Genomic DNA, 19,537 nt, shown 5'->3' on the forward strand with positions numbered 1-19,537 from the left:
TATCAGGGTTCTTTATTATTTCTATGACAGATGTAGGCACTGGAGGGGGAACTCCAGAGGCACTTGGCAAACGCATCACCGCGCGCCCCAGTTGAATGTGCGACCTTAGCAACCGTTTGCGCGGGTTTGTATTGTGCGTTTTCGAGCGTTAGGCGGGCTTCGGGTCTCTGTATCCCATTGGCTCGTCCGGTTGTCGGTTACAAATTCCTTCGAGTCTCGTTGGCTGCTGGAGTGTTCGCGGCTGTTGCTAAGTTCTCCGCCGACTCGATGCAGTTTTGTAGATGGACCGTTTGGGCTTGATGTGCGGGAAAGATTTAGGTGAGCAAGAAAATCATGTAGTGGGGACAAGATGGATTTTAGGACCAGGTCTCTCGGGGATTGGAATGCACAAAGGCCAGTGCCTCTGAGCATGTGCAGAGCGCTTCCAATTTACTCTGGATTTCCAAAATCTACTCAACTTCTAGGAAGGGTCTGATGCCTTTTGGCCGAGTAGGGCGGCTTGGCTTGGCTTGGAGCAGACGCCTCTCTGTTGCCGGGCGAGTAGAGAGTTTTCCATAGTGAGTTTTTAGACTTGCTGCTCAGTGCGACAATGGTAGCTCCTGCTTGCCAAGTGGCTTTGGCAATCCTCTAAAAATCTGTTTTCACAGAATCCAGCACGGCCTTTGGATTCCTTAGTTGTTGAGCTTTTCTACCGCAGGACCTCTGATAAGCTTCATATATTTCTCAGCCTCCCTTTGCCAGCACAGGGGGCTCATAGGCTACCCCTGCATAGCTTGATACCAGACTTCTTCATCATTGCTTTCTCATTATTGCTATCTTTTGGTCTCCTGCCATTGTGTGTTCTTGACTTAGTGCTTCTTTTTCCAGTTTAGACGGTGTCTTTTTTGTACAGAAAACACTCCAATAAAAACATGACTACAGGAGCCCGGGAATGTGAATCACCGAGGGATGTATTTTGGGGCTCTTCGATAGGCATGAGCCATCCTGGGGTTTGTGAAGAGATGAGCAGATCTTTTCCCTGGACGAACAAGAAAAGGAGGAGTGGTCTTTCCAGACTGTGCAGGAATAGAGCATCCTTAACTGGTGAGTATTAGGCAGGTGGAGTTGAGATGTATAAAATGCTTGATAAAAAGATAGTTTCATTTTCTTTGGCTTTTTCCTATGCAACAGACATTAGAAAGCTTTTTAAACCACTTTGACAGGAAAAGCAGCCACGGAGGAAGTTTTTGAAAATGAGACAAGAACAAATCATGATTATGCTTTCATCTCTGGAATCAGCTGACTGTTGTGAGTTTTCTGGGCTGTGCAACCGTGGTCTGGTAGTTTTTGATCCTAACATTTCACCTGCATCTGTGGCTGGCATTTTCAGAGATGTCACAATAAGGTATATTTCTCTCCATGAGAGAGCTAGCAGACCATGGCCACACAGCCTGGAAAAACCACTGCATCTTTGAACTGGGAATGCGTTTATAGGCTTACTTTTCATCTCTTACTATACATTCCAATGAGTTTTTGACATTTTGCTGTTACTGCTTGGTGACTTTCTAGACTGTGTAAAGTACATTGTTAGTGTTTGTTTTTGTTGTTGATTATCTCAAATCCCTTTCCTGTAATATGGAGACATTTAGTCTTTAATTAAGTTAATTTTTTCTTTTTTAGAAAATGGATGGAATACCTATTGCTTGACTTCCTTAGCTGCCCGGAACATCTGCACTAGCAAGCTTCATGATTCTTGGAGTCACTTTGAATCTGCTTCTCTTTCCTGTTCAATATGCAGCAACTCTTCTTGTTCCCTCCTAAATGCCTTGGTTTTGGGAGAATCTGCTCAGTCCCTGGCAGCTTCTGTACGCAACCCGAACAAAGCAATCTTCACTGTGGACATCAAAACAACAGAGGTACTAACTAGTCTTGCACGAGCTATTATTGAAACGTTCGGCATGTGCCAAGTGTGTGTGTCAGAGTATCACAGGTACCAAAACTGATGATTACATAGCATTTTCCAGTCATCTTTTAGTATCATATCAAGTCTTCCTCTCAGGGTATGGAAATTCTCAGGTGCACAGTGGTGTGTTGTACCATGCCGAATGCCTTTGGGCAGTGAGAGCAGGGTGACCAGAAAAATGCCCACAGGGAAAATGGCCACTACTTCTTCCACCTCCATCACTTCTTCTGCTTGCCTGCCTACCCAATGCTTCTGCTTTTCCCTCTGTCCCCCGCTGCTTCTTCTGCCCCCCGGCCGCTCACCTGCTGCTTCTCCTGCCACTTTGGCCATGATTTCAAAGTTGTACGGGTAGGTGCATCTGTGGTGGTGGGTGCAGCTGTGGGGAGCACAAGTGGAAGATAAACTTAATTATTTAAGGAGATTGCCAAATTTGCAATAAAGAGTTATATTTCTTCATGTGTGCAATGGTGATTGTTGCAATTCGTTGTCAATTTTTGTTTGGTATACTTCATTTGTATTTGTTCTCTCGTGTAATTTTTTTTTCAATAGTGAATAATTGTTGCTTAATTATCAGGGTTAGGTTAATGCTGTTGTAGGGTTAGGGGGTCCTTTGTTGTGGTCACTGGGTCTTTTGCTTACATTATGTTGTTTATGTATTGTCGAAGGCTTTCATGTCCGGAATCACTTGGTGTGTTGTGTGGTTTCCAGGCTGTATGACTGTGTTCTTGTAACATTTTCTCCTGATGTTTTGCCTGCATCTGTGGCTGGCATCTTCGTCTGCATCTGTGGCTGGCATCTGTTATTTATATTTTTTAAATTCTATCATATATTTTAATTTCTGTTATTTTAATTTTTTTCCGAGTGGGTATCTTTCCATATGAGCTTTTTCCTTTGTGGGCATTCATGACTGGGCATTTTTCCTGTGGGTTTTTTTCATGGAACCTTAGAGCAGCTAAGGAAAGTGACAAACCCTTCAATAGAAAGCCCAGCGCAAGTGGAGGACATGTTGTCCGAGCATCAAAATGAAGCCAGAAGTTCTGTTCATGTACCAGGATAAAAAGTAGCCCAGCTGCAATTGTGTGGTTGCAGTAGGCCTTGAGCACATGACTGGCATAAGGGTATGGTTAAGAAAGGACATGGGAAAGGCAGTCATCACGTTATCCAAAGTGCTGCAATTATGACTTCTCCTTGCACTCATATGCAGGTGTTCAAAAATATAAGTGATAATGTAAAATGTACAAGTTGTGAGGTATAGCTTCACAGGATAGATAATGCAGATTCTGTAGACAAGTGTCAAAAATGCAGAAGATACCAGTCATTCCTCACTACCTGGAAATTCTCGCCATCACAGTTGATTCTTCATGCTACCTGCAGACAGCCAGAATGTGCTTCTCAAAATATTACATAGAACAGTCTTCCCCAACCACATGGCCTTGCAACCAATTACTCTATAGTGTCCTCCCATGACCTTACTGCCACCCTACCAGAAAATAAGGTCTAGAGACCTGTAGGTTTCACTGGAGTGCAACCTATAGTTGTGTTACTTCTGAGAAACAGCATACCTCTAATCTCTTTTGAAAATCTAACCTGGGATTGCTGTTCTCTGCAGTATCCCATGTGTGATGGATGCTAAAAACAGCTCCTTTCACTGGGAGCAGCTGCAGCTGGCTGTGTTTGGAAACAAAACCAAAAGGGGCTGGTTGTAGTTGCATAATAACTGTGATTGGTATGCTACTCTTATCGTTAAAGACCAGTTAAGTAATTGCTGTTAATTTTAAGCAGATATTACTGTTTAGATTTGAGAACCATAATATTGTACTGTATTGGGCTTTTGGCTTTGTTAGTGTTTTAGCTTGAAACTTCTACTCCAAAGGAGCTTCCCGGTGGTGTGGGGAGGCTACACAAGTGCAAAAGACTCCCTGCTGCTGAGCAGCCTCCGTGGGGCTGTTCGGACTTAAGTCACCATTTTCAGTGGCTTAAGTCTGAATCGAACATCGCAGGGGTACAGCAGCAAACAGCTGGGAGGGAGTGGACTAAAATTGGTCCCTCCCCCAGCCACGCTCCTGGACCACCCTGCTGTGCTGACAGAGGTGGCATGGGCACGGGAACGTTGGTGCCGCAGTTGGCAGTGCATCCCAGTGCTGGGGAGGACGGTGGCTGCGCACCAGCAAAATTGCTCTTCCCCCTGGGTAAGTACCTGGGGGGGGGGGGGGAATCTGCTAGCACACCGCGAATTCAGCCCCCTCTTTTAGTTCTATGAGAAATTGTTGGAGCGTGGTTAAAAAGAGAATAGTGAATTTATCAAAGGGTAAATTGTAAAACAAAAATTACCAGACCGCACACCTTGAGAACAGTCCACAGTTGATCTTTCTGTTGAGTAAACTTGCATAGGAATGCTTACAAATAATTAATTGTTGGATTTTGGTACATATTTAAGAAGTGATCATCCACTGAAATCAGTGGTAGTATTCTAGCTTTTTCTATATGCTTGATGATGTTACAGAATGGAAAGCGCAGTTCATTTATATTGCCTTCTGGATGCTGTAGAAAATACATTTTTCTCCCCTTCCCTCTTGCTCTCTTTTTTAGATTCTAGTTGCAAATGACAAAGCCTGCAAGCTTCTTGGTTATAGCAGCCAGGAACTGATCGGCCGGAAATTATCTCAGATGATCTCAAAATCCAACTGGGATATAGTGGAGGCACTAAATGAAGAGTGTATTGATGCCCAAGGACATGTATCAGCAGTTCTTGGAACTGTGGTTTGTGAAATACTGGAATAACTGTGCTTGTTAGACATTTGCATGCTGCTGTTTCTCTATAAGTGTCCTGCATTTTATAATGCTGTTAATACCAGCAGGGAATGCTCCAAAATAAGCTGTTACGGGAATCCTAGTTCAATTTAAAGGTGTTCTTTCTCCAATGAGGAAATACTTAAAATGTGTTCAATTTTTCAGAGGCTAGCATGACTGTTTCTTCACACATGTAACACATGAACTGAAGCTGCTTACATGTATTATACATTTATATCTATCTATCTATCTTATCTATCTATCTGCATACTAGTTGGTAAATTCAGGGGAAGAATGAGTTTCAAACTCTGGTTAGTGAATTGGGTGCAGGTTCATGCTGACTGCTATATGTGGTTTATTCCACTCTGCTCATCTTTCTGTAGTTGTACTTTCTGTAGTTGAGCTGTGGGAATCTGCCCTTTCTCATTGTTCATTATGTGTGACAGTCACATCTCTTTCATTCTCTTACACAAGGACTCACCTGAATAATTTCCTTTCTGGGATTTAAGATTGCCTACTGATTAGGAAAAAGGGGCTTGGATAACATGAGTTCTGTATCATAGGTGCTAAAAAAGGAAATGTTCACAGACATCCAGGAATGGTCCAAAAAACTGAGGAAACATATTTTCTAATCAAATTAACTTATTTACATAAAGGCAAATGTATAAATGAGAGGCAACTGAATTTAAAGGGGGGGGGATCTGTAATGGGTGGAAATAGTGCATCTGCACCACTTCCAAAGAAACATTCGGCAGCATGACCAGCAGGAAAATAAGGGAAACCCCTGTCAGCCATGAAAAGCCCCATTCAGTGGCATAAGTCCTTTTTAGTGGCATAAGTCTGCCCAGAAAAGGAGGTGTTCCTGGGCCAAAAGGGCTGTGGAGGCTGACTTAAGTTGGCCCATCCCTTGAATGCATCTATCCATGCCAATGCGGCCTTCTGCAGCAGAGGACTGGCAGCACAGGGGCAAACCTCTGCATTTGGCCACTGTGGAGCCATGCAGCACCCTGCCGCTCCTGTAACTATCCCTGAGTCAGCATCCAAGCCTGTTTGGCCAGGGCAAGTAGCAGTGATGCTGGCGCATGGGTGTTGCCTCTTCCTCTTGGATAGCACAGTAAGATGCCATTGCCTTGTATTGTCAAAATAGAATTAGTTAAATAATAAAAGACTCAGACTCTTCCCCCGTAAAAAAGGGGGATAAAGGCTTGGACTACTATACATCAGCCTGATCTGTGTTTATTAGTATTTGAAACTTTTCACAGCATAGTAATAAATACTGCAGATGAATCTTAGGCCCTTTCCTCACGGGCCAAAAGCGGTGGAGGCAGGCCGGTAATACAAAGCGGGGACTGCTCGTACAGGCGCTGCTGCCAAATTGCTGCAGCGGCTCCCGGCTCCCACCAAAACGGTGTTTTTGAATCTTGCTCAGGGAGCAAGGTATTTTGGAAACACCGGCTTCCATTCGGTGCCATGCGAACGGCACCGGGTGGAAGCCAGCATTTCTCTCCCAGCCCCCCCAAACGCTCCTTACCTCCGGAGTTGTGCAGGCCAGGAGACACACCCCCTGGCCTCATTCTCCAGTGTCGTCGCTCTGGCAAGGGGGGGGGGGCATGTCCCCTGGCCTCCACAATGCGAAAGAAGGCGACCGGAGGTAAGGAGCGTTTGGGAGCGGCACAACCTGTGCGAAGGCTGCACCACCGCTGCTGCTTCCAGCGGGACAGTCCATGCGAACGGCCCCTCGGGGGTGCGCCGGCATAAACTATGCCAATGCACCCCCCCCCAGTGCCTGTGCGGAAAGGGCCTTATTCACAGCACCGCTACAAGAGCCAGTTGAAAAGCTGATAGCATTGGCATAGTGGTTAAGAGCAGGTGCATTCTAATCTGGAGGAACTGGGTTTGATTCCCCGCTCTGCCGCTTGAGTTGTGGAGGCTTATCTGAGGAATTCAGATTAGCCTGTGTGCTCCCACACACGCCAGCTGGATGATCTTGGGCTAGTCACAGCTTTTCGAAGCTCTCTCAGCCCCACCTACCTCACAGGGTGTTTGTTGTGAGGGAGCATGGGCAAGGAGATTGTTGTGAGGGGGGATGGGCAAGTATCCTACAGGAGAGAAAGGGGGGATATAAATTCAAACTCGTCCTCTTCTTCCTCTTCTTCCCATTCTCCTCCTCCACTTCCTCCTTCTTTTTTTTACTTTGAAATACTTAACCTGTGGGTCTAGGAGGTGAACTGTTGGGCATTGAATTAAAACTCAGACTTTTGTGGTATTTTAAAGATTAATCAGTTTATTGCGGCACAAGCTTGCACGCATTAGATTTTATTTCATCATGCATGAAGTAGTACTTTCAGGCATTTTATTTATGTATTGGATTTGTATCCTGCCCTGCCCCTGCAGGGCTCAGGGTGGGTCACAATATAAAATCAATTGCACAATCAATTTTGAGCTGATTATGTGTTAAAAGGCTTGTTTGTACGTTTGGTTTTGATCAGTTGAGTCCCTTCTCTAAACTGGGACAGTTGGGCCTGAAACACTGCAGTCTGAACCTCTGCAGGTTTATTAAGAAGCAAGTGCTGCAGGACTTGAGAGATTAAACATACGTAGAATTTCAGCCCTGCCTGGGGATGCCTAGTTTAACACACTGCAGCCCTGTCTTATTTTTAAATTGGCACTTGCTGGATTGCAAGCAATTATTTCCCTTCTTTCCAGTGTGGAAATTAAGGGGATTTTATTTCTAGGGAGCTTCCAAACTTCTTCTGGTGCAGTACTCTGTATGATAGTACGTGTCTTGTAATGGCTGAAAGCCTGAGTCAGGTCAGATCTAATCTTTGCCATAGACACACTAAAATGACCTTAGGCAGAGCACTGTTCCCTTTACCTCTGTTCCTTGCCTGTGTTATAAGAATAATATTGACCTGCGGTTTATTTTACAGGACTGTTCTAACAATTAATGAGTTAATATATGAAAAGCACTTTTAAAGCTCAAAAATAAACATCACATTATGTCTGGTCTTTGGTCTTCCTGGGAGTTTTGTACATGATATATCTGACAGTCACCTATGGCTTTTTGAGTTCTTAGTATATATGAGGAATTTCATATCACTCTTCAGCTATACTGATCAGAAACTTAACAGTGTGTTTTATCAATAGGTAGATGTTATTTCCAGCAGTGGTGAAAAGATTCCAGTCTCTGTATGGATGGGAAAAATAAAAACTCATGGCAGTCGGTACTGTGTGGTTGTTCTGGAGCCTGTTGAAAGACTTGCTGCCACTGTTTGCTTCACAAACAATGTGAGTATTCAGTAAATTTCTACAGATAAATGTTCATGTAATTTGAGCAATTAAGTGACAAATTCCTATGAATAAACCAAGATTTCTTTAAACATGTTCTGTCCTTTGCATGTATTAAGGAATATACTAGACCTTTTCTCATTGAAAGATGACAGGAGATTTGTGAATTAATCTGCCATTTCCTGGACCTTCTTTGTTCTAGAATGCTTTTCTTCAGACCTAGTGCCTTGGGAACAAAACTCGGTAAGCACTAGGACCCAGACAGAGCATTCTAGAACAAAGAAGGTCCAGGAAATGGCAGATTAATTCCTGTAATCTTACAGTGAGAAAAAGTATAGCTAACTTCAAAGGCAAAATATATATGTCAAACAATTGCTCAGTAGTTTGTGTTTGAGCTATTTTACCTGAATAATATTTTGTTTGAAGCATCTGAAAAACTGGGATTGTTTAAAATGAATTATTTTACACTTTAATAGTTTTCCACACACACCACTGCAATCATTTTAAGTTAGTTGTGAAAGTTTTCTTGAAGTTGTTGCAAAATTTAATGAGGTATCCCCTCACTCTTGTGAAAGAAAATGATATGAGAACTGGCTGGGTGTCGAGTAGGGAATGACAACAACAGCGACAACAACAAGCCTTTTATTGGCATACAAAACAGGACAAAATTTCAAAGTAAAACACGATTAAAAAATACAGTGAAAATTACTAATTTCCAGTATAAAATTTGCAACAGTCCCACAAAAGAGCACATCAGAGCTGTTCAGGAGGTTGGGTATCTTGTAACACTCCTGCCACTGAGAACATTGCAAGAAAATGGAATTCATGTATTTCCTGCGTATCTTATTGTATTTAGGGCATGTAAACAGAGAATGGTCAAGTGTTTCAACTGTAACCAGATCACAAGAACAAACCCTTTTAGAACGTTCTATATTCTTAAATCTTCCCTCCAGAAGAGCTGATGGCAACACATTACATCTTGCAGTAGCCAAGGCTCTCCTCTGGGTGGGATTAATCAGAAGACGAAGATATGTTGCCATAATTCCACGCTCGCATGAGATTAATAATGTAGTTGGGGAGCAGGATGTCTTGGCTTGCAAGAGTCAAATAATGAAAATCAAGATCCAAGAGCCTTGTCTGAATGCTTCCACCTTTGTGAGCCTAAGGAGTGATTCCAAAGGGAAACCAGTGGCTTCGACCTTTCTAAAGATCAAAGTATACCATTCTGAAATAAAGTGATCTGATAACAGAGAGGAAATATAACTATTGGATCCCACTAGAAAATGTATATGCAGCCAGAGTAGGGAATGAGAAATCTGTGTGGAAGCTGTCACCCATGTCATAGAAGCATTTCACTATGTCTCCTCTGCTGAATCAATCAGGATTGCTATTGTTTCTTTGTGTATATTTTTGGCCATTTTATCTTGTCAAACTGATATTGTAGAATGCAGTAATCTGCAATTGTAACAATAAACTTATTTTGCGAATCTCTGCCTTAAGGGAGAGATAACTTCATGTGACTCCCTTTTTGCTCATCTCCATGGCTACTCATCACCTGAAGATGTGATTGCTCAATACATCACAGATCTGATTCCTTCTATACAGATTCCTCCTCCTGGCAAGAAAATCCCTAAGGTACCATGCTGTGAATTACTGATCTATTTGTTCTTTTTAATGTCATAAAAGTGCTCGCTTTGTGTAGGTTGACTCCTGTGAGTCACTCTAGCTTTGTGATAGTAATTTGAAACCTGCAATCAAATGGCAGCTGATTACCTGAACACTGTCAAAACTCTTTATTTACTGGAAGTAAATGCCAGATGCCAGTGTATAGGCCTATCCTGAACCACTGAGACTGGTAACAAGCAGGGGACAACTGTTTCCCATGTTCCATTATAACCAACATCTGTAAAACATTTCAAACATTTATGGAACATGATCAAGAATGATATTCTGACTGCAAGATAGATGAATGGGGTGGCCATCTTTGAAGGTTTCTGTGCCTTTAGACAGCACAATTGCAGGCAGAGCTGTTCCTTTAGCTGCATGTCTGTGATAGGTGCAATTGTAAGTATCTTTGGCCCCTTCCGCACATGCAGAATAATGCATTTTCAAACCACTTTCACAACTGTTTGCAAGTGGATTTTGCTATTCAGCACAGCTTCAAAGAGCACTGAAAGCAGTTTGAAAGTGCATTATTCTGCTTGTGCGGAATAAGCCTTTGATTTGATTTGATTTATACCTCGCACCATTTCCAGCCAAGGTCTGACTCAGGGCGGCTTACAGAAGTTAAAAGTACAGTACAAAACAATAGTATAAAATAGTTTATAGTAAACCTAACATTTTGGTGCACTCTATAATACTAGCCTAATGATTTAAGCCACACACAGTCCTGATATCAGTTCTTTCTGTTTGTCAGAAGGGGAAAGGGAGGGAGCACGCAAGTTGGAATGTGCAAAATGAGTGAAATGCAATACATAGAGGAGAGGCCTCCAAGAGTGCGGGAGCCAGGTTAGAAAAAGACCCCACAAGAGGGCAGTTAGATGTACATTCATCACTTCAGCTGTTTGCCATTTTATAAACTCAACAGATCAGTAGCACTGCTTGGATCCATCCTGGCTTCTCTCTGTGCTGGAGAGCTGGCTAGAGAGACCCAGAAACCAGATATAAGGAAAATCATAAGGGTGTTTCTCAGTAGCAACAAATGGCAAATGGGCTCAAATATGGTATGAGCTACGAATCCGAAATAGTGTTATCTTCTACACATTGTTGTAGCTTGTATACCTCCCTGGTCCCCATAAGAGGAATTCCCATACTTTGCGATTCCCCTGTTGGGAAGATAGCATAGTTGTTGAGACAGTATTTAACCATCCCTTGTAAAGAATTATACTGGAAATGTGCCTGCTGTTTCTGTTGAGACTGCTCCATGAGATTATGGTCTTGCAAGATAAGATATGTCATGAGTGTTTGGTGAATGCTAGCAATGGTTGGAGCACATGATGGTCCATGTTCACCCACTCGCCTGTGGATTTTTAGTGTTGGAAAATGCTGTCAAGTGGCAGCTGATTTATGGTAATTCCATTGGGTTTTCAAGTCAAGATATGCTCAGAGGTGATTTGCTATTGCCTGTCTCTATGTAGCAACCCCCGCCCCCCCTTCTTCTTTGGTAGTCTTGTGTGCAAGTACTAACCAGGGGTGACCCTGCTTAGCTTCTAAGATCTGAGAAGATCAGGCTAGGTTGGGCCATCCAGGTCAGGGGATGTGAGGTTATTCCAAATTCGAGTTTATACCGGTGTGATACTGTCACACTGATGTCCTGTCAGTACATCTCCAGAGGGAGGCACTTTTGCACTGTATTTACGTACTCTGTGCTTCCTGTGTAGGAGAAACCGTTAGTAACTGTTGAGAGGAAGACGAACAGAGGGGAAAAAGGAGTTAGTATGCATTACTGGGAATTGCAGCGGCTGAATTTGAATCAAGGGATGACCTTCTGTTGCTTACCTGTACAGGGCCCTTTGTCTCTGCATCCCAAGTTGGCATGGGAAAACCAGTTTAGAGTCTATGTCCTACGTTTTGTACAGTAATATGCTGTAGCAGTGTTTGTCCTCCTTAGCTGTTGGTGCAAATTGTCTTTTCTTTTTCTGCAAAGCGCCTTTTCTCTAGAGTGCCCATCCCCCAAGTTCCTCCCGTTTGTTTTGTGCATCTCATGAGGCTAGAGAGGTAGGGTCCTGTGCTGTACAATCTATCATTTGAGATATGGATGCCATAACTGGATTTATATTGTGCTTAGAGAGCTATAATTCACTGCAGACATAATTGGAATCCTATGTTGGCTGCGTAGATATTGTAGAGTGTGAAAAGAGTCTGCTTTTCACTCCCAAGTAGCCATCCTTCAGTATTTTTGCCAGTGCAACATAACACTGGGTGCAGGATGCGGACTGAAGAGGCTTGTATGCTGGTGTAGTGCCATAGGTATTAGATTTATATGTGTGTCGCATTGGCTGGACACCACACAGGTTCACTGCTGCATTACGCTGACATGGTACTTAGTAACCATCCTAAGAAATTCAGAGTTGGAATTTGGGTTGTGCCGTTAATATGACTGTATATTTTATCTATGCGAGCACAGAGTTGCAATGTGTCATGTGACAGAGAGCTGCTTCTTTCAGAATTTCAAGATTCAGAGATCTGTGGGAAGAGCAAGGGAGGGTACCACATTTCCTCTAAGCCTGAAGCTGAAGGTGGACTTTCCTCCTGAAAAGACTGCTCCAGTACTAGATGACCCAGCACCAGTACTTGAATCTGGAAATTTAGAAGACCACACAGCAGCCTTTCCCATGGAGTGTTCTTTCTCTGCTACTGTTTGGGTGTTTACCAATATCAGCGGGCTGATCACCGTTCAAGCAGACGGCACAATTAATGCAATCAACAATGCATTTTCTTTAATGTTGTTTGGCTATGAAAAAAGAGAACTTCTGGGAAAGGTAAAATTATATTTCTTTACTCTTGGGAGACACTTTTGTGAAATTGTGAAGTTATGTCATTAGGCTTAATGTATTATGAAGATGTTTTAGAAAAAATGTCCATTTCTCAGCTGAGTGCTAAGGAGGGCGGGGGCAGCTGTTCAAGGGGCTAGGTGTCGGGGCTAGGTCTCTTGGTTAGGGATTAGCTTAAATCTCATGAGGTTGCTAGAAATATATAGCTTCCTTCTGCCAGAGGACAGGAGAAGCTCATTTTGGAGCAATCATCACCCAACTGTTTTTTACAGCAGTGATTTCTGTTTACATGTTGGACAAAGGCCAGTAATCAGGCCCACTTTAGCAAAGCAGTTCAGCTGCTGTCTCTACTCAAGTTCTTTTTGCAATGTTGCTTATTGTATTCTAGAACATCACATTCCTGATTCCTGGTTTTTTTAAATACATGGACAGAGTTGACGATTCTTCTTTGCCATCTCTCGAACACAGTGCAGAAGCAGAAAATGTGAGCTCCTCTGGTGACTTTAAAGGGGCCCAGGTAGATGCCTGTAGCACAATGGAAGCTGGTGAAGGTACTTTTACTTGGGTAGAGCATTAAAAAAGATTACTGTTTGGTTTGCATGTGGAATGCAATTGACTTGACAATTACATGTCCTTTGATGGAAGCTTTTTTCCTATTGTTTTCAATTCTCTTTGGCAAACCTAACTGGAAAAAAATAAGCAAACAAACAACGTAATCTTGAAACTGTTGCACCATGAAATGCTTTTCACTCGGTGAAAGAATGTGTATCTGAAACTTTGCTTTCGATGTCAGGAACTGTTTCCCATTAGCATCAGTGCGAGATGCAAGATTTCTGTCAGGCTCTTGAATTGCTGTAAATATATACAGCAAACACAAGTTACACATCTGTTGGTCCTTTGGGTTTTTAGTTACATTGTAAGTAACTGTAAAGAGTTCATTCATCTGAATACATTCTCTGGGTGTGCAATTCTTTTACCAGTATGTCTAATAAAACCTATCTGTCTCACTTAAAATGTTAGTTGAGTTTCCTATAGTTAATAGAAGCAAAGCTAAACAATGATGTGTTGCTCAGTTGGTTTACAAAGACTGAGAACATAAGGAAGGGTTTGCCCCACATTCCCATTGAAGTGGAAAGGCATATGAGCAGCGGAACTTGCATCTTATGTCCCAGTTTGAATAATATTCTTGCTTCCCGTAGCCTCCGCCTGCATCTTTGTAGAGAGACCTACATCAGACTTTAGAACCATCATTTCAGCGAACGGTGATGAAGGTATCAGGTCTGCTTCATTAGCTGCAGATTAAGCAGATAAAAGTTATCGAACTTGTGTGCCTGCCCAAACTGCAATATTTAAGCTCCCACATCTCATTAAAAGTGCTGTAGGGAACTGTGTCACCTTTAAAATTTTAACATGATGTATCCCTTAGGTTATTTTTGTGCATGGCTTACTGAAATAATGATTGCGTGCCGCTTCTGTTTCTTTGAGTCAGACACCAGCCTGTTGATTGCTGGAGATGTGGCTTTGCTACCTAAGGAAGAACTGCAGCAGGAATTATCAAGAAGTGATGGCAACGGGTTCTGTGCTATGAAGGAGAGCCAAATGCAGAGCGTAGTTAGCCTGTCTTCTGTTCTGTCGTCTCCCACAGAGGTCTCCACACCACTGGATGGGTAGGTTTTACCTACATATCAAAGTCAGAAAGCATTTTAGGTACTTAGTGATCATTGATCGGTGCTGATTCCGGATTGGATGACTTACAGAATCATAGAGTTGGAAGGGGTCCATAAAGGCCATCTAGTTCAACCCCCTTCTCCATGCAAGATCAGCCTAAATATCCTTGTCAAGTGTTCGGCCAGCCACCACTTGAAGACTGCCAGTGATGGCGAGCTTCCCACCTTCCTAGGCAGCCAATTCTATTGCTGAACTACTCTTACTGTAAAAATAAGATACTATGTTGATACACATACAGAGTGCAGCAATTTTTCAATTTACTTTCCCCCTCTCTCTCATATAGTGGGAGTGCTTACAATTTTGCTTGTAGAAAACTAAAGCATTTATACTTTTACAATTCATAATACAATTTCATGTGCAAGTTTATATGCTAACAATCAGTGGTGGCGAACCTTTGGCACTCCAGATGTTATGGACTACAATTCCCATCAGCCCCTGCCAGCATAGCCAATTGGCCATGCTGGCAGGGGCTGATGGGAATTGTAGTCCATAACATCTGGAGTGCCAAAGGTTCGCCACCACGGTGCTAACTAAATTATAAATATATTTTGTATTGCTGAAACAGTAAAATAAATTTAGGCTTGATGAGAAAATAAGTATTGGGTATTTTCCATTTTGGGGGGCTGGAATCTTTCAGATATACTGCTATAACACAGTAAGGCATGAATGCTTGACAGAATAAAAATATTTTGTTGGACCCTTCATCTCATTCAAGAGAGAGCTGGAAAGTGAAGAAAACTCTCATCTCCTGGCTTTATGGGTGTTGGCAACAAAACGGGAAAAATTAACAGAGCTGTTAGTGTTTTCTTTCACAGAACAGACTACACACCTATTGGTGACACACCAGCCTGTAGTGAAATATTGGCTTCTGAGAGTTCACATGTTGAAGGATGCACTGATACAGAAAATATTTGTAATCAGACTTCTGTTGGACGTACGATAGATAATGATGATTTAGCAGCTGAGGTCAGTCTGCCTTGTGACACTGTGTGCACATCAATTCGGGGTCCCACACTGGATGAGGCAAAGCTCAGAGCAGTATCAAGTCCTGAACACAACCTGAGGGAAACAGAGGGCCTGCCACACACAAAAAATCTAGACTTTGGAAATATTGCCGTGGAAAATACAGCCATCTTGCCTAGTGAAAGGAGCAATAGTTGTCTTGTTTCTGTGGCGACACAAGGCACTGGTAGCGTCTCTTCATCAGCAAGTGTGGTTGGCAACAAGGTGAGCGATGATGTTGCTGCTGTTTGCTGTGGCATGACAGAACTGGTTCTAAGGAGTGATGCACAGGTGAATTCAGACTCCTCTGCTTCCACAGAACTGAAGAAGACATGCTTGCTCGAAGAGGAAGGCCTGGCAAAAGAATCATTTGCTCATGATCAGATACAGTTCCTTATGAGTGGTGGTTCTCCAGCAAGCTGTCGGAAAAGTTTGATGACTTCCACACATTCAGTGCAGTCTAACAAGGACATATCAGAGGCTGAAAATACTACCACCGGCACGGTGGATCCTGTGGCAAAACATTCACCAAACGATGTTTGTTCCCGAGAAGAATTCATGCTTTTAAAGCAGCAGAGCACGGAACAGGTAACATCAACACCTGTAAAACTAGAAGCTGTGCAGTCCCCAACAAGTTCTTCAAACTGTGATATTTTGGAAGGCAGCTATTCGGGCAACTGTTACCACAGAGATGGTTCCCGACTGGGTAAGTTCAAAGTAATGGTTAGTGCTCTCTTTGTAGTACTTTAAAATGGACTGTTACCCTGTATGATTGGGGGGCGGGGGGGGGGGGGACTGGAAAACTGCAGAAAGATGAGAATCAACTTGTACAAGAATCTTCTGCCCAGAGCTGGCATACAAAAATAGATAGCAAAGAAAAAACAGTCTGAATCTAGGGCCCTTTCCTCACAGCAGAAAGGGTGCCTCTACACTGGCAGAAATTATGCCGGTGGAGGGGAGGGGGCTGTTTGCACAGGAGCGTGCGAGCTGCCCCTGCAGAGGCCAGCACAGAAGGCAGAGCCGTGTGGAGCCGCCTCTTCTGCATCCCCCCCCCACTCACCTCGTCCTCCAGCGTTGGTCTGAAGGGCTGCAGGGACCCGCCCATGCTGTCCTCCAACCTCCAGGGGTCAGAGGGCAGCGTGAGTGAGTCTCAGCAGCCCTCCAGACCGATGCTGGAGGACAAGGTGATTGGGGGGGATGGGAAGGCAGCGCTTTCCAAAAACCTCCCTCGGGAAGGGAGGTGGAAAGTGGCGCCTTCACGCTGCTCGGGGCCGCACAGGACGCCTGTGCAAACAGCTCCCCAGGGACTGGTGTTTTTCCGTCCCTGGGCCACTGTTTTTGGCCCCGTGCCGAAAGGGCCTAGGATCAGGAAGGGAAGTAATTTGCTCCAACCTTTTGTGTAGCGGTATTCCAGGAGTACAAGGCCAGAGTTACTGGCCTTTCTTCCAATAGTCATTTGTTACATTTGGTAGTAAGCATGGTGAGCTAGTTTACTAATCTAGGCTCTAATCTGGAGGACCAGGTTTGATTCCCCACTCCTCCACATGGCTGGCAGAGTCTTATTTGGTGAACCAGATTTGTTTCCCCACTCCTACATTCCTGCTGGGTGACCTTAGACTAGTCACTCTCTCAGCCCCACCTACCTCACAAGGTGTCTATTGTGGGGAGAGGAAGGGAAAGGAGTTTGTAAGCCACCTTGAGTCTCCTTACGGGAGGCAAAGGCAGGGTGTAAATCCTAACTCTTCTTCTTCTAATTAATTCTCTGTTGATCATGTGTAGAACTTTACCAAAAAAAAACCCCTTTTCAGCCTTGATATTAAAATCCTAACCAGAAAACAATGAATGTGGATTTGAGAATCTAATCCTGGGAATAAAAATTGTGATATTTCTCAAACCCTCGTCCAGTCCTAATACTACCATTTGTGGGCATCAAAGTTCTTTCTTGATAGACTTTATATTTTGCAGCTATAATCTATGAAGTCAAGCGTGTGGAGCTGCATGACCCTTCTGCTCTTTTCTGTATTTGGGTTATGAGGGACCACTTCCAGAGCCAGAAACAAGCAGTAGCCAAGACACAGATGCTCCTTTCTAGTTTGGCTAGTTCTTCCCAGACCCAAGCTGATGTGTCTGCACTCAGCTTAGTAGAAGTAAGTATACTGGAAGTATTGCTTGGACTTCTGTCTGCTTAGGCCAAGGTTTATGAGCAAATAAGAGTGCAACCAGTGTGGAAGGTTTGGTTTTGTTTGTTTTGTTTGAGGGATTTTGCATAGTCTGGAATGAATTAGAACATGAAACTTAAACATGGACTCTGTGTAGCTTTTCTGCTGACAGAACAGTTTCCACCTGTGGAGCATGACTTCCCCCTTCCACTGTAGACCAAAATGCCCCCTCAGACTGCCCATTTTCCAGGAGCCATGTATTCAGGAATGTAGGTATAGATTTTTTATGGGGGGGGGACCTCCCCAAGCCCCGCCTCCGGCCTCAGTGCTTATAAAAGCAGCTCTCCGAGGCCAGGGGCAACAGACTCCCCTCCCCCACCCCCCCACCAGCTGGGCTCCCAGCCAGCAGTCCCTTCTGCTCTCCACTCTGGGCAGAGGCGTAGCTAGGGAAAATGGAGCCCAGTGCAAAATCTGAGTTTTGTGCCCCCGCCCCCTCAATGGGGGGCTGCTGTGATGCTAGAATCTACCCAAACCCAAACAGCATCACTAAACTAGGGAGCCCAGATTCTCCTTTTAAATCCACCTTAAAGGGAGAATCTGTGGTCCCCAGTTAAAACAGAATTTAAAGTGATGCTGTTTTGGGGTGGATTATCCCCCACCCTTAAACAGCATCACTTTCAGTGTTTAAACTGGGTACCTCAGATTCTCCCTTTAAATCCATGTCAAAGGGGGTGGATTTAAAAGGAGAATCTGGGGAAATTTGGGGGGTGCCTGATGTCAGGGGTGCAATTGTTAAGCTAGCAGCACCAAACTTTCAGGGTATCTTTAGGAGACCCTCCTGCTTGTACCACCCAGGTTTGGTTCATGGGAGCCAAATATTTGGACCCTCAAATGTGTAGCTCCCATTTCCTATTAGCTCCCATTGGAAACAATGGGGGATGGGGGCACCCCCTTTGGGAGTCCATAACTTTGGACCCTCTTGACCAAACCTCACCAAACCTGGGCGATATCATAAGGAGATTCTCTCCACAAATCCCTGAAATTTTAGTGTTGCTAGCCTAAAACTAGAGCCCCCTGCAGGTCAAAAATTAAAAAAAAACACTAAAAAATCCAAAAAGCCACAAACAGGGGGCGGAGCTTTGGACATGTATTGGGGGGGTTGACCCCAAGAACCCCCCTTGCCTACATCCTTGCATGTATTGGGGAACATCTTGAGCTAGAGCAGGAGTGGAGAGGTGGGAAGGTTACACTCTATGGGGAGACATTGTTCTGTTTGTGGAAATGGTCTCTTGGATCCAAATTTAGACCATAGCCGTGGAGCATATAAATGGGGGCAATGGCATCCACCTTCCTCTAATTTAATTGTCAATGTGTATCTGGTTCTTTAGATTATAAATGTATTGTAATCTCACTCAGAGTTTATAGCGTGTGTCTGATTCTTCCTTTCTGATGCAGTTGCTCAAAACAACACCATTATTTGAGAATTCACGAAGAACCGAAGAGTTAGAAAGGCTGAAGGCTTGTGAGGGAAAGTATGGAAAGAAATATGACACGATTGGTCTCATTGGCAGAGGAGCTTTTGGTTTTGTCTGGACAGCCAGATGCAAAAAGGATCACAAGGAGGTGAAAGAGCAAAACTTATTCTCTGATGAACAGAACGATCAACTGATAGTCCTTTTCTTGTTGGTCTGCAAGGCCTCGAATCTAGCTAATTTAAGTGTAGTTATATAGAATCCTTGGCTTTCTTAATATCAGTTCAGACGGGCATGTGGGTGGAATAGATGTTTTTGGTAAAGTAAGTTACCCAGCAGTAATTTGTGTATTGTGTAGTTTTTCAAAGTTTAAAAATTTTTCAGAATGAATTAACGTTTGTTAAAGGACTAGCTGACTTTTTAAAAGCATTTTCTGGCTTGTTTATTTTATAAAATGTACAGCATGTGTAGCGCAGGTTTTAAAGCAGCTCACAGTAATATTGGCGATAAAAGCATGATTTAAACACATAGAAAGCTGCATAGAATCATCATTAAATTAAAAAATTAGCAGCATAAGACATACAACATAAAACAGTTGTTTATAACAAAAAACACACTTAGACATACTTGGGCTATTTTGAAATCCAGCCACTCAGATTTTAG

At 43.4% G+C, this 19,537-nt stretch overlaps 1 protein-coding gene across 3 annotated transcripts in view; it reads left to right on the plus strand.

Moving 5' to 3' along the window:
- The first annotated feature begins 203 nt into the window (after positions 1–203).
- Positions 204–19,537, plus strand: part of PASK (PAS domain containing serine/threonine kinase) — a 33,286-nt gene continuing 13,952 nt past the window's right edge. For 2 of the 3 annotated variants that reach the window (XM_048506180.1, XM_048506182.1), the window contains exons 1-12: positions 204–318; positions 868–1,083; positions 1,660–1,895; positions 4,532–4,702; positions 7,880–8,020; positions 9,521–9,655; positions 12,187–12,501; positions 12,902–13,064; positions 14,003–14,180; positions 15,042–15,949; positions 17,209–17,390; positions 18,858–19,025. In XM_048506180.1, the coding sequence (XP_048362137.1) occupies positions 912–1,083; positions 1,660–1,895; positions 4,532–4,702; positions 7,880–8,020; positions 9,521–9,655; positions 12,187–12,501; positions 12,902–13,064; positions 14,003–14,180; positions 15,042–15,949; positions 17,209–17,390; positions 18,858–19,025 (2,769 nt within the window). In that variant the 5' untranslated portion in view covers positions 204–318; positions 868–911. The remainder of the gene's footprint in view (positions 319–867; positions 1,084–1,659; positions 1,896–4,531; positions 4,703–7,879; positions 8,021–9,520; positions 9,656–12,186; positions 12,502–12,901; positions 13,065–14,002; positions 14,181–15,041; positions 15,950–17,208; positions 17,391–18,857; positions 19,026–19,537) is intronic. The other variant, XM_048506181.1, reaches the window with a different exon arrangement.

Source organism: Sphaerodactylus townsendi, linkage group LG08, assembly GCF_021028975.2.
Source record: "Sphaerodactylus townsendi isolate TG3544 linkage group LG08, MPM_Stown_v2.3, whole genome shotgun sequence".
Lineage (NCBI taxonomy): Eukaryota > Metazoa > Chordata > Lepidosauria > Squamata > Sphaerodactylidae > Sphaerodactylus > Sphaerodactylus townsendi.